This window comes from Ogataea parapolymorpha, chromosome III (genome assembly GCF_000187245.1).
Source record: "Ogataea parapolymorpha DL-1 chromosome III, whole genome shotgun sequence".
In the NCBI taxonomy this organism is placed as follows: domain Eukaryota; kingdom Fungi; phylum Ascomycota; class Pichiomycetes; order Pichiales; family Pichiaceae; genus Ogataea; species Ogataea parapolymorpha.
Window position 1 is genome coordinate 1,028,967 of NC_027864.1, and position 22,442 is coordinate 1,051,408.

The window sequence follows — 22,442 nt, forward strand, 5'->3', positions numbered from 1 at the left end:
CAGCATTGGCACGTACGACCTGCCGCAGTGATTCTGTTTTGAAGAGCCAAGTAAAAGACATTATAAGGCGGTTAATCTCGCAATCGCCAATGAGTAACGCAACCAAGGGTAAAAGAGGCACCATAGACCAGCTGCTACGATCGGTGAAGAGCCAGGTGTTTGAAGACGAACAGAATCAAGAAAACGGCAGTAGCACAGAACTTGCCGCTGACTCAGCGCCCAGGAAACTGCTCAATTCCTGGACCTTTTCCAAGACACAGCAATTGCAGGCGCGGTCGACATCGAACGCCTCGCTCAAATCGCTCAAAAGCGAGCCTGTGAGCCCAAAACTGGAGCCCGACTCGGGGTCAGTATGCAAGGATGCCGAGAATGAGGAAATAGAGCAACCCAAGGAAACCAAAGACCGTGCGCAATCGTGGTCGTTCTGGTCCAGAAATACTAGACCCGTGGAGCAACCGACCCCGATAGAGACAGATGCTACGCTGTCTGAACCGGTGAGGCAGGAGCCAGCCGATTCACCCAAGAAGAAAAAACAGAAACTGTCGTCTGCACCGAGCAGGCCCGATTTGGTGGTGCCGCAATTCGAGTCGTTGCCGTGTATTACAGCCGGAAATTACGTTTATTCCGCCCTCAATGGTATAAAGTCTCTGGCCGGGTACGAGCCAACGCCAATAGGCCATCTCAGCAGAAAAATCCGTGCGTCCAACTTCCGACGAGTGCTCATCATTGGCGTCCACGGGTTCTTCCCGACCAAAATGATCCGCCCGCTTATTGGGGAGCCCACAGGGACGTCTGCACGATTTGCACGGGCGGCAGAAGATGCTATCAGCGCGTGGGCCCAAGAGCAGGGAATGAGCATCGAGACACAAAAAATAGCACTTGAAAAGGAAGGCAAGATCTTCGACAGAGTGGAGTTCTTCTTTGAGGCAATGCAGAAGTGGCACGAGGAGGTGGAAAAAGCTGATTTCATCTATGTGTGTGCGCATTCACAGGGCACTCCGGTAGCCATGATGCTGATTTCCAAGATGATAGAACATGGCCTCATCGCAGACAATAAACGCATAGCCATCTTAGGAATGGCAGGTATCAACATTGGTCCTTACTACGGAATGGACCAGTCGCTATTTATTAGGGCCTATTCGTCTATCGAGAATGAGTCCATGCTGGAGCTCTTCCAGTTTCAGAATTTCCAGAGTTTGCAAAGCCGCAAATATTTAGAAAGTGTGCGCAATCTGATCGCTCACAACGTGAAGATCACGCTAGTGGGCTCTGTCAACGACCAATTGGTTCCTCTTTACTCCTCGATCGGCTACCATGTCTCGCACCCCAACATATACAAAGCGGTCTACATTGACGGCAAATCGAACACTCCAGACTTTGTCGCGCGCATAGTGAAGCTCTCGTGTATGCTACAGAACTTGGGGTACACGGATCACGGAGTGATTGCGGAAATGAGCCACGCCTTGGCAGGTCCGCTTACTGGGGGTGGCCATTCTCGGATCTACAACAGCCCCGACGTATACAAGCTCGCACTCAACTTTGCGTTGAAAACAATGGACTCTAGCCTTGCCGTGAAACAGCCGGTCCAATTCCGCGAGATCGACGTCTCGGAAGTAGGCAGCAACCCATTCACACTGCCGTGGTGCACAAGAGGCCTGTTTTTCGATGTCAAGAAGCGACTGGGCGACGGCGAGAAGGAGATCGACATGGTTTTCAAAGAATTCGACAATTGGAACCCAGAGTCCAAGGTTTTGAGGGACGTGAAATATCGTTTGAACGGGATCAAGGATAAACTATGACGGAGATGAGCGATATTTTTTTGGATTGTTTTTCGAATTATTTTTTTTCCACTTTATCTGGATGTCCGACAAAACAGCGTCTCAAAAAGTGTCCACAGTTGGCGGGTTCATCGCTGGAGGACTCGCGGCCTGCGGAGCTGTGACGGTGACGAATCCGATCGAGCTGGTGAAAACCAGAATGCAGCTGGAAGGAGAGCTGTCCAGTGCAACCAACACCCCGAGAGTTTACAAAAATCCGTTCCAGGCTCTGGGTCTTATCTTCAAAAACGAGGGTATTAGGGGATGTCAGAAAGGTCTTTTCTGCGCGTACATCTACCAACTCGGACTGAACGGATGTCGTCTCGGCCTGTACGAGCCGGTCAGAAACTTCATCAACTCCGTTATCTTCCCGTCGAAGGACGCACATTCGGTCCAAAGCATCCCGGTCAACGTCGCGGCAGGAGCGCTATCTGGTATAGCCGGTGCCATTGTCGGCTCGCCTTTCTACCTCATCAAGACCCGGATGCAGTCGTACTCGCCTAGTATCAAGATCGGTGAGCAGACTCACTACACCTCAACGTGGAACGGACTTGTTTCGCAGTATAGACAAGGCGGATTGTCTGGGCTTTTCAGAGGAGTGGATGCAGCCATCATTAGAACCGGTATGGGCTCTTCAGTTCAGCTGCCGATTTACAACTTTGCTAAGCACGAGTTGCTCAAGACAGGACTGATTGAGGAAGGCCCGCATCTTCACCTGCTTTCCAGTACAATCTCGGGTCTCGGAGTCGGTGTGGTGATGAACCCAGGAGACGTTATTCTCACCAGAGTCTACAACCAAAAGGGAAACAAGTACTCTGGCCCTATCGACTGTCTGATCAAGACCGTTAAAAGTGAGGGTATTGGAGCTCTTTATAAAGGATTCGGAGCACAGTTGCTCAGAATTGCTCCTCACACCGTTCTCACGCTCACTTTCATGGAACAAACCATGAAGCTGACGTTCATGGTGGAATCGGGACTGTTTGTCTAAACTAATATATCGATGCTAATAGAGACTTCATAAAATCCGTCATTGCGACTGTACAAGTGCAGAATCATGGTCCTGATCTGTCTGGTCTGTCTGCTCGGCTTGTTCTCCCCAGCTCTGTGCACCCGCTTCGGTTCCAGACCCCGTCGTTGTGCTGGTAGACCCGCTAGCAGCATTGCACCAATACTTGTGGTACGTCCAAGCCTTGGACTGACACTCTTTGGAACAATACTTCGCACGCTTACATCGCCGGCACTTAGCAAACTGGCGAGGCTCGTCTTCCCACTTGCCACAGCCAAAGTATGCACATTGCCGTCTTCCCCCTTTGCTCTCGTCCTTTCTGTTGGAATTTCGCACAATCACAGAGGCCCAATAGGTAATGTCCTTAGAATGCAAATGCTTGACAGTAAACTTTTCGACAAGTGGGAATATGTTGACCCGTTTGATAGGACGGATGTTTGGGTCGATCGTCTGGGAATTGGGGAACATCAGAGATAGAGGCCCCATCTCGAAATCGTCCCACTCGTCGTAGTCCCATGTAGAAGCGTATTTTTCTCTTTTGCGTTTGTAGATCTGGTTGTTCCGGAGTCTCAGAATATTGTGTTCGCGATGTGCGTATCGCGAAATATTCAGAGCAAACTTTTCTAGCTTCGTCGCCTTCTCTATCCGATCCTGCTCGTTTATAAGTGAGTTGTAATCCCGTAACAAATGCGCGTATTTCGATTCGCTCTTGCGGTCGCTGTATTTTTGCCTTTTGGACTTCGTCGAGCTAGAGCCCAGCGATATGTTCTCCGAGAACTGCTGGTGCGTCAGGCTCGAAGTCACGCCAAAATTATTTTCGTTCGGAATCACAAACTCGTTCAAGTCGTTCGCCACGTCTTCATCCTCCGAACTGTCCTCGTCATCATAAATATCGTTCAGTAAATCGCCCGTTTCGTTCATGTCGCAATCCGTCTCCAAAGGAGGTGGTATATTGTAATTTCTAAGTGACAGCCCGTTCACAATGTAGGTATCGGCAAGCTTATATCTCAGATAAGTGTATTTGGAGATGAATGCCAGGACTTGCAGCGACCAAATAACGTCGTCCTCTTTCGGAATCAAGATCCCGTTTTCGAAGTTGCGTGGAATGGACTGATTGAATTTGTCCTCCGTGGCTCTGAAAAACGGAAGATCCGTCGAGGACATGTTTTCCCTGAGAATGTTCGAGATTTCAGGGTTATTGACTAGCTGATTGGTAAATACCGCGTTCTTAGTCAGCTCGCTATAACTTGTCATGAGCTCTTGATTGATTTTCGAGATATCGTCGGTAGTGTTAAGTCTATCGAGGAAATTGAGGAAGGTGAGGGACTTCGATATTTTGGAGTACTCTTCGTCGAGCTGTGCCTCTGCATCGCCCAGACCTAGATCGCCTAAGGTTTTCTTTTTATGTTGCTCGTGTTTGTGGATTTCAGCCTCGGCCTCCATGACCGTTTGGTTGGCCTCCTCCACGAGGCGTCTCACATTCTGAAACACCTCGTTGATTTGATCGTTGTTGAAATCGTCGTACATTTCGTTGCTACGCTGCTGCTGCTGCGCCAGTTGCGACTCATCCGTGGCAGCAGTAAAAGACGATGCGTTCGTTAGTAAGTCGTCGCCCACTTCAGAGGTACCTTCTGTGGCTGTGGTGTTCGCAGTGCTGGTGGTTCTAACGTTGAGATAGTTGTCCTTGTTGCTCTGCAAATGCGAATTCCACGCGGTCTTCTTCGAAATAACATAGTTGTCAAGGATCGTTGCGATTATAGGAATCATTCCAGCATCCACCACTTTCTTTCTAATTCTCTCGTTGCCTCTAGTTCCCACCAAAACTAAACACTGGAAAGCAAGGACCCATTTCCATGCACTGATGCATTTTTCCTTCTCGGTCGATGGACTTTGACATTCGTACAAGATATCGACCAATCTTTCCAGCCCTCCATCCTGGGACAACGCCTCGCGCACCTTCAATGAAGACGAAGCCAGGAACGTAAGATGATTCAATGAGTTTACCAGAGGTTTGTCTTCCGTGCAATCCAGGGCTCGCCGGTCATACAAAGTGGATGTTATGGATACTGCTGCCTTGTTGGCTGTTACTGATTTGTTGTTGGAATCTCTCATCTAAGGATTGTTGAACAATGAGTGTGGCTTCTCGTATTCTAAGGAATTGTACGACACCTTGGGTGGTAGTTTTCTGTGTGGTTAAATATATTGTCGAGGGCGATTTATCCAGCTATTTTGATAAAATATTCAATTCTTTATACTCCCATTTGCCACTTCGAAAAAAAATAGTTCCCCCCACAGGTGAAAATAAAAAATATTCCAATCGATACATCTCTACACTAGCTAAACGATACGGTATGATATTAGATTTGCGATCACACCCACAGCTCTTTGCCAGCAGAAGCCATGTACTGGTTCAGATCGCTCACCTTATCGCTCCACACAATAAGCTTTTTCTTCATGGCTTCGATCTGATCCAACGTCATTGTTCTTGGCTGAATCCAGGAGATCTCAACCTCGGAGTTGACCTCGTTGATAAGCCCCTTCATCAGCTGTAAACTGAAACATTTGATGAGCAGGTTCTCCACCTCGTTATAATCTTGCAGGAAAGGCACCTGTGCCATAATGGCGTCATACTTGAACGTTCTATTCTGTGTTGGGCTGTTGAAGATTAGCTTGGTCAGCGACATGATGCACATCTTCTGCTTGAGAAATCCGACATTGGAGGCAATCTCTGGGATCTGTTTGATCTCAGGGTTGCCAATCACCTGCTCGAAAGCGGCCAGATCGCCAGAATTGAGCGCAAGAATTAGCTGTTTCAACCAAGCAATATCCAGATACTGGAAGATGTCGTGCATGATGATCTCTCCGAAATTGTAGATTTTGTCCCCGAGCAATGCACTTGCGCAGATATCCTTGACAATTGCATGCTTGTTGGCAAGATTGTCGAGATTGTCGATACATGCCAAAAACAATAGAGAGTTGTAGTAAACGGCAGTGTAGTCGCCCTTGAGTTTCATAAGACTGGCATTCGTAAAGTAGTAGCTGGCATTAATCCTGTTGTCCAAGGACCAATTGATCTTGTCGATTTTCTTTGAGCATTCGTCGATGATGGCCGATGCCTCGTCCACAAATCCCAGATTCAGTTTGACGCCTGCAATCTCGATTTCTAGGAAAAGCAGTGCCTGGATGATATCTATGTCGGCGATGTCGTCGTCATCGGTTTTTTTGATGTTCTTTCTGTTTCTGATGAGGTCTTTGAGATTGGTCAAGTATTCGAGGCGCTCTTTTAAGTCGCAATCCTGTAGCGATAGGAGCAAGAATTCTATCAGCTTGAGCTGGTTAATTTTGTCGTTGAATTTCAGCACAAAGTTCTCAAACAGCTTTAGTCTGATCGGCTTGCTATTTTCATTCTTGTAAACGTTCTGTGACAACACTTCAGACAATTGGAACCACAGTTTTCTCTCGTACAAGTCCTCGAGCTGGTACATAGCTCCAACAAGGTCAGAGTCTCCCGAAGGCTCAATTTGCTCTCGTAGTGTAATCAAAACAGTTGAAGCATCCGCGTCGATTGGAGACATTTCGAATTATTTGCCACTAAGAAAATTGGCTGGGAAAAATACTTGAAAATAGTGTCTAAAAAAAATTCAAATTAAAAATAAAAAAAAAAATTTAAAGCAATGTCTTTTGACCTGGAGTCCTTGGCTCCGTCGCTAATCAATTTGATTCGCTTATCTTCGGCCGTGAATGCCAAGGATATTTCATTTTACAATAGCATAGATCCTGCTGTGAAAAGTGAAAGCACCGCCTTGAACCAACATCTCATAGATCTTCTGAACGAGCTGCTTCCTAATGCATTTTCTATCACCAGTGACCAGGACGGCCAGCTCCATGCCGACAAAGAGGAAGAAAATTGGAAGGTTGTGAGCAGTGTGCTGGATACACTGTTTGAAAACGCCGAAATAGCTCTCGAGCAGGGCACGAAGAAGGAGCAGACGAACCAAACAAAGGACGAATTCACATATTTGGACGAAACTGACACTTCGGGAACCCGCAAGAGCACTCCACAGTCGCTAAAAATAGAGAAGCCCCAGCTGCTCTTCAAGACCCCCGTGAACAACTTCGAGACGTCGCCTTTCAAACCGCTTATTAAAACAAAGCCAAACGCATTGATCCCGCTCCAGGAGAGTATGCAGCTGGTGTCTGCAGCTCCAGACGTGCCAGAGCACTACGAGAACCCATACTCTTACGAGATTATGAACCAGCCGTATCCAGATTGGATTCTGCAGCAACAAGAATCGTTTGACTCGATTCCGTGGAAAGAGTGCGATGAGCCGACCTGGATAGATAATCCAGCACAGCTGGACGATCTGCTTGTTGAGCTGAGCAAATGTAAGGTTATTGCCGTTGATCTGGAGCACCACGACTACAGAACGTACCACGGAATCACCTGTTTGATGCAACTAACCACCGACACAAAGAAAGACTATTTGATTGACCCATTGAGCCCAGAGCTCAGACCGCATCTGGTGAATCTGAACGTCATTTTCACAGACCCAAACATTGTCAAAGTCTTCCACGGCGCGTTCATGGACATAATTTGGCTCCAGAGGGACCTTGGGCTTTATGTTGTTTCGCTATTTGACACTTACCATGCCTCCAGAGAACTGGGGCTTGGCCGCCACTCACTTGCACATTTACTGGAGACGTATGTGAAATTCAAGACATCGAAGAAATGGCAGCTGGCCGACTGGAGAATGCGCCCGCTGAACTCAGAAATGAAGAACTACGCCAAAGCAGACACACATTTTCTGATTGAGGTTTTCTACAAAATGCACAGCGAGCTTGTGCAGAATCCAGACAAGTTAAAAAAGGTTTTGTATGAGTCACGCAAGGTGTCTAACAGACGTTACGAGTACTCGACGTTTAAACCAAGAAACGTCAAGTCGGCAAACGGATTTTCCAGCGGCGCGGAAGTCGTTGCTACCAACCAGTCTGTGCCGCAGCTTCCTGAGTTTAAGAATGGGCTTGTGTCAGTGCATAACCCGACAAACCTTCCGTGGAGCAATCTGGCGGACTCAAACTCAATTCCAATGGCCAAGAGACCTCTGCTGGAGGTGCTTTTCAAATGGCGGGACGAGCAGGCCCGGCGAGAGGACGAGTCGCCGCGCTATATCATGTCTGATTTCATGCTTGTGTCGTTGGTGAACGCTTTTAGCCAGGACTCGGAGGAGGTCAGCGAGCGGACGGTGTTGGAGGTGATCAACTCGTCCTCGCGGTTTGGTGGGTCGCAATTTGTGCGCTCGAAGCTGAAGGAGCTTGTTGTGCTGATCCAGGACTGTCTGGAGGAGCTAAAGCAGATGGACACGGCGCTGTGGGACAGTATCTACGAGAAAAAGCCGGCGACGACGAAAGGCAACCCCAAAGACATTGAACTGGCGTTTGAAACCGTAAAGCAAAAGTTTGAGGCGGCCAACAGGCCCGTCTACGATGGCGTTGTGCTGGCGAAAGAGGCCGACAACGGGGTGTTTTCGGTGCGGTACACTAGAAATGGGGGTGTGGATTTTATTGGTGCGGACGTGAAGCAGCACCGGCTGGAAAAGGCGCTGGAGTATTTGAAGATTCAGCGAGACGTTGCAATTGACGTTTCTGAGGAGCCTGTTGACGAGCAGCCAGAGCAGCCAGAGCAGAAGGAAGAAACAGAGACGCCTGAGCCCGAGAGCGGTCTGACGAGCGCGGCTCCCGACGAGATCATTACGCTGCGTAAGCACCAGCAGCGGAAACGCAAGCAGGACGCCCCTGCCACCGAGAAGCTCGACACGTCGCAAAAGATCATGGTTTCGAAACCGCAGCAGAAAAAGCGCAAGGTGTTCGAGCCGTACAAAAACGAGGGCGCCGTGGCTGCTCCAAAGAAGAAACGGCCAGTGACGAGCGGCCGCAACCTAATATTCAAGAAAAAATAGTATTAGCAAAAGAATCTATTTAGACTCCTTCAGAGACTCAGTCTGGCCGCTGAGCAGCGTGAACGTGTCTGCCTGCAGTTTGTCTCTGCCCTTGAGGAAGTCGAGTTCCATCACGAAGCAGAACTCGAGGATATTAGCCTTGCACATCTGAACAAGCTGGCCGGCACCCTTGGCCGAGCCTCCGGTGGCCAGGATGTCGTCGACGATCACCACGTTCGATCCCTCTGGGATGGACTCGACCTGTATTTCAAAGAAGTCTTCGCCGTACTCCTTAGTGTAGGCAGCTCTGTACAGCTCTCCGGGCAGTTTTCCCTTCTTTCTGATAGGCACAAAGCCTGCGTCGAGAGCCAAGGCAAGCGTTGGGCCGAACAGGAAGCCCCTGGACTCCAGTCCGACGATGTAGTCGATGGTCTGGTCAGGGAATCGGGCCTCCAGGTGCATCTTGAACGCTTTGATGAGCTTGTTGAAGAGAGCCGGGTTTCTGAAAATAGGAAGGAAGTCCTCGAACAGGATGCCCTCGGAGGGGAAGTTCGGGTACTGATGGAGCGCGGACTTGAGTTCTGCCGCGATTTCAGCAAGTTCTGAAGACATGTTGATAGGAAAAAAATTTAAAAAAATTAGGTCGATGCACTGCCGGCAGCCTGGGCCAAGGGTTCGCAGTTGCGAACTTGGGAAGCTGAAAAACTGCGACGCTGGCCTTTTGTAAACTATCGCGGGTTTTGCCAGCACATTAGTGAGACCCTGAAGTGAAAACAAGGCCATGTTCGGGCCGGCAATCCGTAAACCAGGCTTCCCTCATATATATCTTCGACGCGACGATTTTGTTTCTCATGACAATTCTTTTTGTTTCGCTCATATCGAGAGATGTAAGTATTCCCCACGCTACGCTAACCAGAACCGACCCCTGTACATCCAGCCGTTTGTGGCAGGCAGTGCAGCGGACGAGCGCACCGCCAACGAGCTGCTCAAGTACAACTTCCTGTCGCACATGTCGCTGGACATCTTTGAGTCGCCATTTGCACAGCCGGCCCCAGACCCAAACACGAAAAAAACCTATGTTCTGCTGTTTGTGCAGGACGGGGTGTACGTGTTTGGACACCAGACGAGCACGGGGCTGCGGATCGTCGTGGGGGCTACACGCGCGGAAAACGAGCTGCCGGACGAGGGCCTGAACGGGGTTTTCGCCGACATCCAGCGCGCATACCTCAAGCTGGTGTGCAACCCGTTCAAGACCATTGAGTCCGAAAACGAGGAGATCGAGAATCCGCGGTTCGACCGCCAGATCAAGGAGGCCGTTGCCAGATGGGAAAATCGTTCATTATCTACTTAAGCACCACGTTGGCACTGCGCAACGCTAAATACTGCTGGTCAACGCCGGGAGCCATGTGTTTGACGATGTCGTAGCACTCTTTGTCGTAGTATCTGAGCTGGTTGTGCGGGGACTTGTAGTGCGTGGGCAGTCCTGTGATGTCACAGTAGGTCTTGGTGGGTCTGAGCGAGGGTGGCGCCGACAGCGACTGATATGTCACGAGATTTGGGTCGTGGGCGTGCTGTTGCTTGAGCTGGATCCGTTTGGCCTCGTCGTTGAGGATCTGTCTTAGAAACCTGTGTCTGCGCTTGGCAGGCTTGTAGGAGGGCGGCTTGAACGGCAGCGGCGAATTGAGCCTGTCTGATATTTCGACAATATTGGACATGGGCAAATAATTTTATTTAATTTGATTTTAACTGAGCTTTTTATTCGAACACTGCCGTCTCCGACTGTCTGTACATATAAAACTGGGCGAAAATGACAAGGTCCTCGGCAATGGTGCCCAGCGAGCCCAACAGCCAGCTGCTGTTGAGCACGACGTAGTCCCAGTCCGAGCGATAGAACAGGATCTGCAGGCCGTACGTGACGTTGCCCAGGGTCGAGAACATGAAGAAGAGCAGACTCAGCCCGCGACACGATTTCTTGGTGTAATTTTGGTATATCTGCGGCAGTCTGGCGCTCAGATACAGCGCCGCGCTCAAATAACCGCAGATCTGCGGGCCAATGGCCAGCTCGATGTCGGGCTGCTCCTTGGCTGGCGACGAGCACAGGTAGCCAATGATGCCGGCCACAAACACGGCGAGCAGCGGCAGCACGTATCTGACAAGCACGGAGTGGTTCTGAGGCTGGAGCACGATGTCCTCGATGGTGGACGACTTGCGACGCGGCGTGTCTGTCAGCAGCGGTGTGCGTTCTGGTTGTCTCCTTTTGGGATACACGTAGGTGTAGTAATAGTAGAATGCCAGCGTAAAGGCGTCTGCGACAGTAAACCATGCCGCCAGCAAAATCACCTGGGGCAGGAGACCGGCCCACAGCGCGCCCGCGAGGTTGAGAATGTCTCCGAGCGTCCAGAACAGGAGGAATAGTGGACTGATGCCTTCTGCCGATTTCAGCCGCCACTGCTCAATCAGCTGCGGAAGAAGCAGCACCAGCCAGCAGGCAAGTGATATGGAGCCGGCAATGCCCGAAAGTTGGGTGCGCAGTTGGGAAGGCGTCTCTGCGCCGGCAAGAAGAGAAAAGCTGGCAAGGTCCATTTAGATAAGTGAAATTGGGTTTGAGGTGTGATATACATAAAAATGTCGTGGGAAAATTTTTTAGTCAATCAATCAATCAATCGTTATGGTAAGTACGGCTAAAGACGGCGCTGATCTCTGAGATGCGGCCGGATCTTTGTAAACGTACCGAGAGATGGTGCGCGTCTTTTTTTTTGCTGAGTTTGCTCGACAAACTGTAGAGATTAGTGCTCGATGACCGATTTTCCTAGAGTATTAACCTCGATGACCCAGCCTTCGAAAAAAGTTGCTCCAGCGCCTTTAGCCAAACAGCAGAAAGCTGTCAAGACGTCCGTTTATGACGCGACGCCTAGAAACTACGGAATCGGACAGAATGTCCAGCCAAAACGGGCCCTGAACCGGTTTGTCAAGTGGCCGCAGTACGTGAGACTGCAGAGACAGAAGAAGGTTCTGACCATGAGACTCAAGGTGCCGCCTGCCATCGCCCAGTTTTTCCACACGCTGGACCGAAACTCTGCCGTCGCGGTGTTCAAGTTGTTGAACAAGTACAGACCAGAGACAAAGTCCGAGAAGAAGGAGAGACTGTCGAGGGAGGCAGCCGCCATTGCGGAAGGCAACAAGAAGGAGGACGTTTCTTCCAAGCCGTTTGTTGTCAAGTACGGACTCAACCATGTTGTTTCACTGATTGAGAACAAGAAGGCCAAGTTGGTGCTTATTGCCAACGACGTGGATCCTGTCGAATTGGTTGTCTTCCTGCCTGCTCTGTGCAGAAAGATGGGTGTTCCATACGCTATCGTCAAGGGTAAGGCACGTTTGGGTGCATTGGTGCACCAGAAGACCGCTGCTGCTGCTGCCTTGGTGGATGTCAGACCCGAGGACGAGGCTACGTTGGCCAAGCTTGTTTCGACAGTGGACGCCAATTTCGCCGAGAAGTACGAGCAGGCCAGAAAACAGTGGGGCGGCGGCATCATGGGCGCCAAAACCACCGCCAAACTGACCAAGAGAAGTAGAGCCCAGGCGGAGTAGCCTGGCTAGATAGAACTGTGTACTTTCCGAAAAAACTGTGACTGCGAAAAATCTACACCTGCCACCTCCAAGTGGTATATTGCAAGCCTGTAAAAAATATTCGCCAACTTATTATTCACCATGGCTAAGTCGAAGAACCACACCGCCCACAACCAGACCAGAAAGGCCCACAGAAACGGTATCAAGAAGCCAAAGACCCACAGATACCCTTCTCTGAAGGGTGTGGATTCTAAGTTCAGAAGAAACCACAGATACGCTTTGCACGGAACTGCTAAGGCTTTGGCTGCTCAGAAGAAGAACTAGGCAATGATATAGTTAATAAGAAGTGGATTTGATTAGTGCGTTGCACGTGTAGAACAACAGAGGTAGAGCGTAGGAAATGAAGCAAAATGAAGGTAGATACGGTAGATACGGTCGTGCTAGATGTACGCATGAAAAACATTTATCTGTAGATGATTACTCTGCTATTTCCCAGTACTTAGTCGTCGTTCTTGTCCTTCGAACCTCTCAGCAAACCAGTTCTTCTGGCAGCAATCAAACCGGCCTTTTGACCAGAAACAGCACCTCTCGAGATCGTAGAAGCCTTACCAATGTGTTGATGGTTACCACCACCGTGAGGGTGATCAACAGGGTTCATGGCCACACCTCTAGTCTTTGGCCAGGAGTTTCTCTTGACCTTGTATTTGTGGAAAGCTCTACCGGCCTTGAGCAATGGCTTGTCAATTCTTCCTCCACCAGCAATCACACCAATGACACCTCTAGCGTCAGAAGACAAAACCTTCTTGGCTCCAGATGGCAGCTTAACTCTGGTCTTGTTCTCGTCTGGGTTGTGACCAATGACAATCACGTAGTTTCCAGAGGTTCTTCCAAGAGCACCTCTGTCACCAACCTTCTCCTCCACGTTGGAAACGATGGTACCTTCTGGCAGGGCTCCCAATGGCAACACGTTACCGATGTTCAAAGAGGCCTTTTGACCGGCATAGATGAACTGTCCGGTGTACACACCCTCGTTGGCAATGAAGGTCTCTTCTCTGAGCTTGTACTTGTATGGGTCTCTGAAGACAACCTTGGCCAATGGAGCTCCACGGCCAGGATCGTGCAAGATTTGCTTCACAACACCTCTGATGTATCCGTGCTTTTCGGCGTAGTCCAAGGTTCTCAGCTTGGCAGCACCCTTTCTGAGTCTGGTGTGCGAAGTGAAGATGGAGCCGGCACCCTTTCTCTGGTTTCTGATAACTCTACCCATGTTGGTTGGAAATAAAATTTTTCAGACCTGAAAATGTAAAGGTGAGAGAGAGGGAGAAAATCAGGGCACGTGATAAATGGCAAGGGCAGCGGCCCTGCAGTTTTGGGGGAAGGAGGTTTTCCCAACGACGCGACGACCGACGCACAGTACAACTCGCGCGCACAGGGACTTATGCCAGACCATTCATTTTCCATCAATTTTCGAAAACAAACTAAAGACTCATACGCTGAACAGGTATGTATACCGGAACGGGACTCATACGGGTAATCTGCGGGCACAAATAATGAGCTGAAGAAGCGCATCGACATTGGTTCCTCGAGCTATGTTCAGCTCGTCGGATTTAATGGGACCACCAGAAGAAAAAGATGGTCATTGACTCTGGACCACCACCACCTCTGATCTACAACTCTCGAGCAAGACGTCCCAATTGCTGTTCCACAAAACAGACATTGTTAGTTCTTTCCCCCCACGCCGACCACTCTGCATGGCCACAGATCCCGACGTTGCCTTCCTCCCCACGTAACCCCCAATCCCACCAATACTAACTCCCCCAGATGTCCGAAATCGCTACCTCCTCCCCATCCACGTCCCTGGTCAACGCCAAGTGGGATGTGGTCATCTCGAACGGAATTGTCAAGTCTGGTCTCGGCTTCGGAGCCGGCGTGCTCGCGTCCGTTCTCTTTTTCAGAAGAAGAGCATTCCCAGTGTGGCTGGGCCTCGGGTTCGGTCTAGGAAGAGCCTACTCAGAGGGAGATTCCATATTCAGAGAAGCCGGTATTAGAGAAGTGAAGGCTTAGGTAGATAGATGTACAATACACCCGTACACCATGCGAATTCTTGCCGCTCGTTTTTTGACTTTTTCCTGACTCCTCGGTGCAAGGTGTTGGTTCCTGTAGCTGACCTGTAAATCTCCGCACACCGTTTGACTCTGGCTGCATGAAACAATGCCGACCTGTCATGGCTGCTCCGCCCAAGTCAAATATCCTGCAGACGGCTCTATCTTATCGATATGGAGTGCAGACAGCATCAAAACGGGCCTAAATGGCCTATATAATCTTACGAGCTCACATATATCGAGCCTACACCTGCTATTAGTCATAGCTAGACTGACGCCCGAGGACGGTCCAATGAACGTCCATGGAATTTTCTACCCGTCTCGGTCATGCACGACCCGCAACACCCGAATTTCGGCCTCTGCTAGCGGTCGTTGTAGGGGCTCCAGCAACACGGGACTAGTCCGAGCGCTTCTGTGTCATTTCATAGCCCATCCTGAGCTCTTTCCAGATGCTCTCACGCGTCCCTGAGCCAGATCTCGCCAATCTTATCGCCAACCGTTTTGGTATGTACACGACCTCCCAAAAAGTTTTCGTGCGTCGGGACGAGTATATAGGGGCGGGCAGATCGCCTGTTGGTGTAGACATGACTGTTAGCGAAAACTACCCGACACACAACGAGTTCAGATCCGATACGTTCACGGTGCCGACTGCGACGATGCTGCAGGCGGTGGCCGTGTGCTCTGTTGGAGACTCTGTCTACAAGGAAGACGAGGATACCTTGGCACTAGAGGCCAAGGTTGCGCATATGGCGGGCAAGGAAGCCGCTCTTTTCTGCTGTTCGGGCACGATGTCGAACCAGATCGGGCTTCGGGCGCATTTACACCAGCCTCCGCACCGGATACTGTGCGATTACAGAGGCCATGTGTATGCGCACGAGGCTGGTGGGCTGGCGACTCTGTCGCAGGCGATGGTGACCCCGGTTATACCAGCGAACGGGTTATACCTGACTTTGGACGATATTTTGGAGAACTACATCCCGGACGACGGTGATATTCACATGGCTCCGACCAAAGTTATCTCGCTCGAAAATACATTGCACGGGATAATCATGCCCCTGGACAACATCCGCGAGATCTCGGAGTGGTGTCGCGCGAACGGCGTGAAACTGCATCTGGACGGTGCGCGGTTATGGAATGCCAGCGTCGCGACCGGCATCAGCATCGGCGAGTACTGTCAATACTTCGACTCGGTCTCGTTGTGTCTATCCAAGGGTCTGGGTGCTCCTGTTGGGTCGATTTTGGTTGGCGAGCGCGCCTTCATCGAGAAGGCCAACCATTTTAAGAAACAGAACGGTGGAGGAATCAGACAGGCGGGAATTCTGACGAGGATGGCCAGCATTGCGATCGACGAGAATTTCGCCAAGCTGCGGATCGGCCACCAGTTTGCGCGGGACGTTGCGCAGTTCTGCGAGACAAACGGCATTGCATTGGAGTCGCCAGCTGACACGAATTTTGTGTTTCTGGACCCTAAGAAATTCAGGATCGACCCTGACGTGCTCGCGTCGCTGTCTGAAAAATACGGCCTCAAAGTTATGGGTTATAGACTGGCCTTCCACTTCCAGAACTCGCGCGAGGCAGTCGATCGGCTGAAGGAGATGCTCAAAGAGGCATATGAATACGCTCAGAGACATCCGTACGTGGCCAAGGGCGCCGTGCGCATATATAGAGCGGATAAGTCAAAATAGCATAATGAACATTAATTTAACTCGATAAAATAAAAAATAAAAAAAATAATTCATTTTTTCCATGCTTGTCCTTGTCGTGCTAGCGCTTTTGGGTTTCCTGTGGCTCCTGAACCGGCTGCTAGTCTTGCTGTCAGTGCCGCTGGACCGCTCCATCAAGTATCTCAACGTCTCGATCCCGCCGGTGCCGCTCATCTCCATCGACAAGGTCACGCACTCCAGCATGGTGCTCCACTGGGATTACCCCGTGGACGACGACGATCACGAACAGACGGCCGACGGCCCGCCTGTGCTGTCGCACACGTCGCCCAAGAGCATCAGCCACTATCTGTTGTACATCAATGGCATCCAGACGGCCGTGATCGACGGCAATTTGCAGTCGTGCGTCATCAGTGGGCTCAACCCTGAAAGCAACTACCAGGTGGACCTTGTGGCGTTCAACATCGCAAATTTCCGCTCCAAGTCGTCGCCCGTGTACGTCAAGACGGGCAAGAACGACATGGCCGAGCCGGACCATCCTGACGAACTGCTGAATGTGCTAATTCCCGACGACGAGCGCGAGACCGTCACGAAAAAAAGCACGTTCCGCCAGAAATCGCCGGCGGGCCGCTCGCGCAGCAACACGGTCGACCAGGAGAACTACAAGGCGCGGATCCATCCGCATCTGATCACAGACATCAACGAGCTCAAGTTCCTGCTGGAGACGGGGCTGGAGGCGGTGCGCAGTCTGACGCGCGCCAGTAAAGAGCTCGAGACGGATTTCGTGGACGAGGAGGCGTCGCTGCTGGCCGCGCGCAACGAGGCCAAGGAGCGGCGTAAGCTTGAGGACCAGAACCGCTCGAGTCTGCGCCAGGAGATCAAGTTTCTTGAGGAGACACGGATGCGCAGTGAGAGCCGGATCGCGTCCGACCAGACGAAGCTGGCCACGCGGCGGCGCAAGATCGAGGAGAAGCGGCGCCAGATGCAGGAGTGGGAGGCCATTCTGGCCGAGAAACGGGCCGCCAAGGAGCAGCTAGCGGCAGCTGAGCCTGCCGAGCTTGAGACTCTGAAACTGCAGGTCGAGCAGCTCAACAAGGACATTTTCCGGCTGCAGACAGAAATCCATGATGTCGAGGAGGACATCAAGTACGAGTCGGCTAATAGAAAGCGACTGGACGCGCTCAAACAGCATCTTCAGGGTCTTTTCGAGAGTCTGAGAACGTGTATTGACGAGCAGACTGGTATTTTGAGACCCGAGGGCCAGGCGGTGCTGGCTACCATTATTGGGCTGAAACCCGACTGGGAGCAGGACTTGAAAAACGAGTTTACTCTCGACGAGCACTTTGAGCTGCAGTGGCGGGCCTTGCGACAGAACGATAAGGAGAAAATCGACCATTTGAAGCGCCAGCTGGACGAGAAACGGTCGCGTCCTAGCTCACAGTACGAGGGTCTGGGATCCTACAACGACGGCTCGATCAGCAACATCCTGTCAACCGCGATGAGCAGAATGAACACCACGATGTCGTACAACACGCTGAGCCCGGAGCCAGTGGTGTCTACGAGCCCGAAAGTCTGGAATGCGCCAGCCAGTGGCCAGAGGGACATGTTCTTCAACCTCTTGGACCAGCCGCAGTCGTCTGAGTCGCCTCCTCCGTCGCACATGTCGAATTTCGACTTTCTGCCGGACCTCAACATTCCTGGTGCCCGGATGGGCTACGGCGACAACCTGATGTTCCAGGACTCGTCGTCGTTCGGCATGCAGCCGACAATGAACGCGATCCTGCCCAACACGTCGGACGACCAGCTCTTTGCCAACGGCCTGGACCTCGGCATGTCCACATCGCCCGGTGTGCGCGACTCGTCCAAGTTTTTTGGGTCGCTTGGCAGCCACCGCAAGATGAAGTCGAGTGGCTCGGTTGCAGACTCGTCGCAGGATGCAGCCATGGATTTCGATCTCAGCAGAGCACGCAGCACGAGCTTTGGCTCGAGTATTTGGAACAACGGGGGTAGTAATTCCAACTGGGCGTCGATGAATATTCTGGACAAGCAGCTCAGCGGCGACATGGTGCCGAAAATATACATTGAGAATGAAGAAAAGCAGGACAAGGTGCCGTCATCGCCGTCATTTTTCAAAAATAAATTATTTAAGTTCGGAACCAGTCCGACAAAAACGGCCACCAAATCCAGCGACCGTTCCGAAGACACCAGTGTGGGGGCCGAGGAGGAGCTTTCGTCGGGCTCGATGTCGAGCTCAGCAACGCCGGGACTGCTAAGTAGCAGTTTTGGCTCCAAGTCGTCGCGTTTCTTCAAGCTCAAGAAAAATCAGTCTGATGACCAGGCGCTGGACACGAGACCGGACTCGCCGTCCGGAAACCTCATTTCCAGGCGTCTCAGCTTTGCATTCAAGCGGGGCGACAAGGACAAGGACCCAAAGAACGACTCTATCATCGAGGAGGCAGAGGAGTGAAATTGTCTGCACCGCCCTAAAAGCTTGTGTAAATTAAATTAATTTCCAACCAAATTTAATATTATTTATTGTTTTTGATGTCTACGATATATTCAGAGCCTGAGGTGGAACGGTTTCTGAACAATTTCAGCGAGCTCCATTCTGCCAGAGAACAGGAAAACCGTGCCCGGCTTCAGAGTCTGGAGCAGGAGGTGGATCAGAAACGTAGACAATATGAGCTGTCTCCAAAGAAAAAGCCTCTTGTGCCAAAAAAGGCAGCCAATCTCGACCGCAAAGTCAAGGTGGAGCTGGAAAGGAAGGAGGTTGAGGATTTTGTGCGCACCGTGGAGCTCGAAAAGCCCATTGAGAAACCCAACGCTCCAAAACCAATAAAATTCGAGGATGTGATGAAACAGCCTATCTTCACTTCACCGGTCGAAAAGAGTACCCCTACGCAGGAAAAAATCGCCGTTGTCAAGCCCAAGCCACAGCCAAAACCAGAGGTGATAGATTTTCGGGCCTCCTTGAAGCCTGCCAAACAGCCCATTCCGCAATCCAAACAGAAACTCTCAGTCCCTGTGCTGACAAGCACCGTCGCAAAAACAACAGAAAACCCGCCGCCATTTCTGGGGGTTCAGCTCTCGCCCACGAAAAAGACGTTCTCAGCCCCAGAAAGCAAAAAGCCCGAGGCCCTGAACAAACTGGGTGCTCTGAAACCGGCAGCTCCAGTATCGAAAAAGCCATCAGAGACGCCCGAAGCGCTCGCCAAACTTTCGTCGCTTGCAAAGGCCAAGCCGGCTCCTAAACCTGCGCCACCTAAGCCAGAGGCCCTGCTCATGCTCTCGAGTCTGAAGAAAACCAAGGAACCAGTGCCGGTCCAGAAGCTGCCACCAAGAGCGAAAACCGAGCCCCAGATGGGCATTCCGCTGCCAGGGCTTGCTCAGCCGCACGCTTTTGTCTCCAGGGCGATGACAGAACCAAAGAAACCCGCGCTGGACACGTCAGAATTCGACAAACAGGGGCGGCCACTGGAGCACGTGACCAAGAGCAGAGCCAAGGGTCCTAAGCGCAGGCCTCCGAAGGCCAACAAGTACGGAGAGGTGGCTGTGCAGCACAAGAAGACGCCGCCGCCGATACGCAAGTCGTCGCGCCAGGTGTCTAGCAGCGAGCTGTTTATATAGCATGTATCACATTCTAGAGTGTTGTATTTTCTTGGGGTCTATCGACGCGTCGTTTGTGCGAGGGAACCGGTTCCCAGGGGTGAAACCAAAAAAAAAGTTGGTGTTTACCAAATTCTATAAATACTGCAACGACAAGAGCGGCAGTTTCAACTTGCACCGGCAACATTGACGACACAGACGTGAGTTGCGGCCAATTACAGCAGAGCAAAGGTGCAAAAAACTAGCCGACACGCACAAACCGAGTATACATCATACATCTACGGGACTTGCAAAATTGTCGTTTCCCTCATACATGGACGATAAACTGGGATCGCCGAAGCTATTTCGCCAGCCCAGGAAGGCTGTGCAGCAGCGCAGCCGGATCTGCGTGATTGCGAGCGTTTCGGGTCTTTTGGTGGCGAGTTTCGTGGTGTACATAATTATTTCCCTTGTTTCAGTTAAAGACATATTTCGCTACAACCCCTCTTTCGACAGCTCCAGCGCCCTTGACACGCATTTTTACGACCTCAGCGATTACGTGGGGCACGCAGACGGCTGGCTCAGAGGCGATCGCGTGCTGTTTTGCGTTCCCCTACGAGATGCGGCCAGCCACCTGCCCATGTTCTTTGGCCATATGCGCAACATGACCTATCCGCATTACTTGATCGATCTGGCATTTCTGGTGTCGGACTCGTCCGACGACACGCTCGGCGTTCTGGAGAAGAACCTTCTGGAGATCCAGTCGGATCCGGACCCTGAGATGCATTTTGGCCAGATCGAGATTTTCCAGAAAGATTTCGGTCAGATCATCGGCCAGGGTTTCAGCGACCGCCACGGGTTTGCCGCGCAGGGCCCGCGGCGCAAGATGATGGCGAGGGCCCGCAATTGGCTCTCGTCGGCGGCCCTCAAGCCGTACCATTCATGGGTGTACTGGCGAGACGTGGACGTGGAGACGATCTCGCCGACGATCATTGAGGACCTGATGCACCACGACCGCGAGGTGATAGTGCCGAATGTGTGGCGGCCGTTGCCGGAATGGCTAGGGAACCAGCAGCCGTACGACCTGAACTCGTGGCAGGAGAGCGACGGCGGGTTGCAACTGGCCAACACTCTGGACGAGGACGCGGTCATCGTGGAAGGTTACGTGGAGTACGCTACGTGGCGGCCCCACCTGGCGTATCTGCGCGACCCGTACGGCGACCCGGAGACAGAGATGGTTCTGGACGGGATCGGCGGAGTTTCGATCTTGTCAAAGGCGCGCGTTTTCAAGAGCGGCGCGCACTTCCCGGCGTTCTCGTTCGAGAAGCACGCGGAGACCGAAGGGTTTGGCAAGATGTGCAAGCGGATGGGGTATGCGGTGGTGGGGCTGCCGCACTACGTGATCTGGCACATCTACGAGCCGTCGAACGACGATCTGAAGCACATGGAGTGGATGGCGCAGGAGGAGGTGCGACAGCAGCGCGAGGAGAGCATGCAGAAGGTGTACCAACGGGTTTACGGTGCTGGCTTTCTGGACGTGGAGGACGAATGGAAGGAGGAGAAACCGCTGATTCTGCGCAACACCGACAGCTCGCGGGGCGCGCGCAAGATCCAGGTCGACTGGGACGACGTCGACGTGTATGGGGACGATCTGAAGGAGCCGGATCTGGCGGACCAGGACCTCGCTGATTTCGACCCGGCATTGTAAATTATGCATATGTTTATATTAAAATAATCAAGTGATAAATAAATAAATAATTACATATATTCAAATTAATTTCACCATGCTCCATATAGACAAAATAATACAGGACGTGCGAAAATGCAAAATTGTGCCCGAAAACGACATCCAGGAGCTGTGTTTTCTGGCACAGGAGCTGCTGATCCAGGAGTCCAACATCCAGCTGGTGGATCCCCCCGTGACGATCTGCGGAGACATCCACGGGCAATTACACGACCTATTGCGACTGTTCAAGATCTCCAATGAGCCTCCGCACACCAAATACCTGTTTCTCGGCGACTTTGTGGACCGCGGCTTCTACTCGCTCGAGACGTTTCTGCTGCTGCTGTGCTACAAAGTGCGATATCCAGACCGTATCTTCTTGATCCGGGGAAACCACGAGTCGCGTCAGATCACCAGCGTGTACGGGTTTTACGACGAATGCATGCGCAAATACGGCTCGGCGAACGTGTGGCGCTACTGCTGCGACGTGTTCGACTACCTCGCGCTCGGAGCGTACATTCTGAGCGGCGCGAGCGCGGACGGCGGCGTGCTGTGCGTGCACGGCGGACTGAGCCCGGCAATCGAGACGATCGACGAGATCCGGCTGATCGACCGCAAACAGGAGGTCCCGCACGACGGGCTCATGTGCGACCTGCTGTGGTCGGACCCTGAAGAAAACATCCCGGCCTGGGCGGTGTCGCCGCGCGGAGCCGGCTACCTGTTTGGCTACACCGAAACCGAGCGATTCCTGTTCAAGAACAACCTCAGTCTCATTGCGCGCGCCCACCAGCTGGTCATGGAGGGCTACAAAGAGGTGTTTGACGGCGGCCTCGTGACCGTGTGGTCTGCGCCCAACTACTGCTATCGCTGCGGCAACGTGGCCGCCGTGCTGACGCTCGACGACAACCTCAACCGCAATTATACCGTCTTTGACAGCATGCTGCAGGACTGCTCGGAGATCCCGTCCAAAAAACCCGTCGCCGACTACTTTCTGTGAACATGTCTCTTGCCACATACGGCTGGCGTGGCCTCGAGGCGGGCGTGC

The 22,442-nt window shown here is 51.8% G+C and overlaps 17 protein-coding genes across 17 annotated transcripts; 11 read left to right on the forward strand and 6 right to left on the reverse strand.

Moving 5' to 3' along the window:
• Nucleotides 1-89: 89 nt before the first annotated feature.
• On the forward strand, nt 90-1,799 carry HPODL_00743 (uncharacterized protein; the record flags this gene model as incomplete). The annotated part of the gene is made up of 1 exon (XM_014080705.1): nt 90-1,799. The coding sequence occupies one exon, from the start codon at nt 90-92 to the stop codon at nt 1,797-1,799; it is 1,710 nt and encodes a 569-aa protein (XP_013936180.1).
• A 61-nt stretch (nt 1,800-1,860) lies between these two features.
• Nucleotides 1,861-2,805, forward strand: HPODL_00744 (Mitochondrial oxaloacetate transport protein; the record flags this gene model as incomplete). Its single annotated transcript, XM_014080706.1, has 1 exon — nt 1,861-2,805. One exon carries the CDS (start codon nt 1,861-1,863, stop codon nt 2,803-2,805), a length of 945 nt encoding a protein of 314 aa, XP_013936181.1.
• A 39-nt stretch (nt 2,806-2,844) lies between these two features.
• Nucleotides 2,845-4,935, reverse strand: HPODL_00745 (uncharacterized protein; the record flags this gene model as incomplete). The annotated part of the gene is made up of 1 exon (XM_014080707.1): nt 2,845-4,935. One exon carries the CDS (start codon nt 4,933-4,935, stop codon nt 2,845-2,847), a length of 2,091 nt encoding a protein of 696 aa, XP_013936182.1.
• Nucleotides 4,936-5,192: 257 nt separating this feature from the next.
• Nucleotides 5,193-6,398, reverse strand: HPODL_00746 (Non-ATPase regulatory subunit of the 26S proteasome; the record flags this gene model as incomplete). The annotated part of the gene is made up of 1 exon (XM_014080708.1): nt 5,193-6,398. The coding sequence occupies one exon, from the start codon at nt 6,396-6,398 to the stop codon at nt 5,193-5,195; it is 1,206 nt and encodes a 401-aa protein (XP_013936183.1).
• A 99-nt stretch (nt 6,399-6,497) lies between these two features.
• On the forward strand, nt 6,498-8,780 carry HPODL_00747 (exosome complex exonuclease RRP6; the record flags this gene model as incomplete). Its single annotated transcript, XM_014080709.1, has 1 exon — nt 6,498-8,780. One exon carries the CDS (start codon nt 6,498-6,500, stop codon nt 8,778-8,780), a length of 2,283 nt encoding a protein of 760 aa, XP_013936184.1.
• Nucleotides 8,781-8,795: 15 nt separating this feature from the next.
• On the reverse strand, nt 8,796-9,371 carry HPODL_00748 (Adenine phosphoribosyltransferase 1; the record flags this gene model as incomplete). The annotated part of the gene is made up of 1 exon (XM_014080710.1): nt 8,796-9,371. One exon carries the CDS (start codon nt 9,369-9,371, stop codon nt 8,796-8,798), a length of 576 nt encoding a protein of 191 aa, XP_013936185.1.
• A 239-nt stretch (nt 9,372-9,610) lies between these two features.
• Nucleotides 9,611-10,110, forward strand: HPODL_05167 (uncharacterized protein; the record flags this gene model as incomplete). The annotated part of the gene is made up of 2 exons (XM_014080711.1): nt 9,611-9,646; nt 9,676-10,110. 2 exons carry the CDS (start codon nt 9,611-9,613, stop codon nt 10,108-10,110), a joined length of 471 nt encoding a protein of 156 aa, XP_013936186.1.
• On the reverse strand, nt 10,103-10,474 carry HPODL_00749 (Chromatin-remodeling complex subunit IES6; the record flags this gene model as incomplete). The annotated part of the gene is made up of 1 exon (XM_014080712.1): nt 10,103-10,474. The coding sequence occupies one exon, from the start codon at nt 10,472-10,474 to the stop codon at nt 10,103-10,105; it is 372 nt and encodes a 123-aa protein (XP_013936187.1).
• Nucleotides 10,475-10,514: 40 nt separating this feature from the next.
• HPODL_00750 (uncharacterized protein) lies at nt 10,515-11,342 on the reverse strand (the record flags this gene model as incomplete). The annotated part of the gene is made up of 1 exon (XM_014080713.1): nt 10,515-11,342. The coding sequence occupies one exon, from the start codon at nt 11,340-11,342 to the stop codon at nt 10,515-10,517; it is 828 nt and encodes a 275-aa protein (XP_013936188.1).
• An 85-nt stretch (nt 11,343-11,427) lies between these two features.
• HPODL_00751 (60S ribosomal protein L8-B) lies at nt 11,428-12,347 on the forward strand (the record flags this gene model as incomplete). Its single annotated transcript, XM_014080714.1, has 2 exons — nt 11,428-11,430; nt 11,595-12,347. 2 exons carry the CDS (start codon nt 11,428-11,430, stop codon nt 12,345-12,347), a joined length of 756 nt encoding a protein of 251 aa, XP_013936189.1.
• Nucleotides 12,348-12,825: 478 nt separating this feature from the next.
• On the reverse strand, nt 12,826-13,593 carry HPODL_00752 (60S ribosomal protein L2; the record flags this gene model as incomplete). Its single annotated transcript, XM_014080715.1, has 1 exon — nt 12,826-13,593. The coding sequence occupies one exon, from the start codon at nt 13,591-13,593 to the stop codon at nt 12,826-12,828; it is 768 nt and encodes a 255-aa protein (XP_013936190.1).
• Nucleotides 13,594-14,147: 554 nt separating this feature from the next.
• On the forward strand, nt 14,148-14,390 carry HPODL_00753 (uncharacterized protein; the record flags this gene model as incomplete). The annotated part of the gene is made up of 1 exon (XM_014080716.1): nt 14,148-14,390. The coding sequence occupies one exon, from the start codon at nt 14,148-14,150 to the stop codon at nt 14,388-14,390; it is 243 nt and encodes an 80-aa protein (XP_013936191.1).
• A 487-nt stretch (nt 14,391-14,877) lies between these two features.
• On the forward strand, nt 14,878-16,113 carry HPODL_00754 (Low-specificity L-threonine aldolase; the record flags this gene model as incomplete). Its single annotated transcript, XM_014080717.1, has 1 exon — nt 14,878-16,113. One exon carries the CDS (start codon nt 14,878-14,880, stop codon nt 16,111-16,113), a length of 1,236 nt encoding a protein of 411 aa, XP_013936192.1.
• A 61-nt stretch (nt 16,114-16,174) lies between these two features.
• Nucleotides 16,175-18,556, forward strand: HPODL_00755 (cytoskeleton protein; the record flags this gene model as incomplete). The annotated part of the gene is made up of 1 exon (XM_014080718.1): nt 16,175-18,556. The coding sequence occupies one exon, from the start codon at nt 16,175-16,177 to the stop codon at nt 18,554-18,556; it is 2,382 nt and encodes a 793-aa protein (XP_013936193.1).
• A 77-nt stretch (nt 18,557-18,633) lies between these two features.
• On the forward strand, nt 18,634-19,716 carry HPODL_00756 (uncharacterized protein; the record flags this gene model as incomplete). Its single annotated transcript, XM_014080719.1, has 1 exon — nt 18,634-19,716. One exon carries the CDS (start codon nt 18,634-18,636, stop codon nt 19,714-19,716), a length of 1,083 nt encoding a protein of 360 aa, XP_013936194.1.
• A 613-nt stretch (nt 19,717-20,329) lies between these two features.
• Nucleotides 20,330-21,382, forward strand: HPODL_00757 (Mannan polymerase II complex ANP1 subunit; the record flags this gene model as incomplete). The annotated part of the gene is made up of 1 exon (XM_014080720.1): nt 20,330-21,382. The coding sequence occupies one exon, from the start codon at nt 20,330-20,332 to the stop codon at nt 21,380-21,382; it is 1,053 nt and encodes a 350-aa protein (XP_013936195.1).
• A 76-nt stretch (nt 21,383-21,458) lies between these two features.
• Nucleotides 21,459-22,394, forward strand: HPODL_00758 (Serine/threonine-protein phosphatase 4 catalytic subunit; the record flags this gene model as incomplete). The annotated part of the gene is made up of 1 exon (XM_014080721.1): nt 21,459-22,394. One exon carries the CDS (start codon nt 21,459-21,461, stop codon nt 22,392-22,394), a length of 936 nt encoding a protein of 311 aa, XP_013936196.1.
• Between the last annotated feature and the right edge of the window lie 48 nt (nt 22,395-22,442).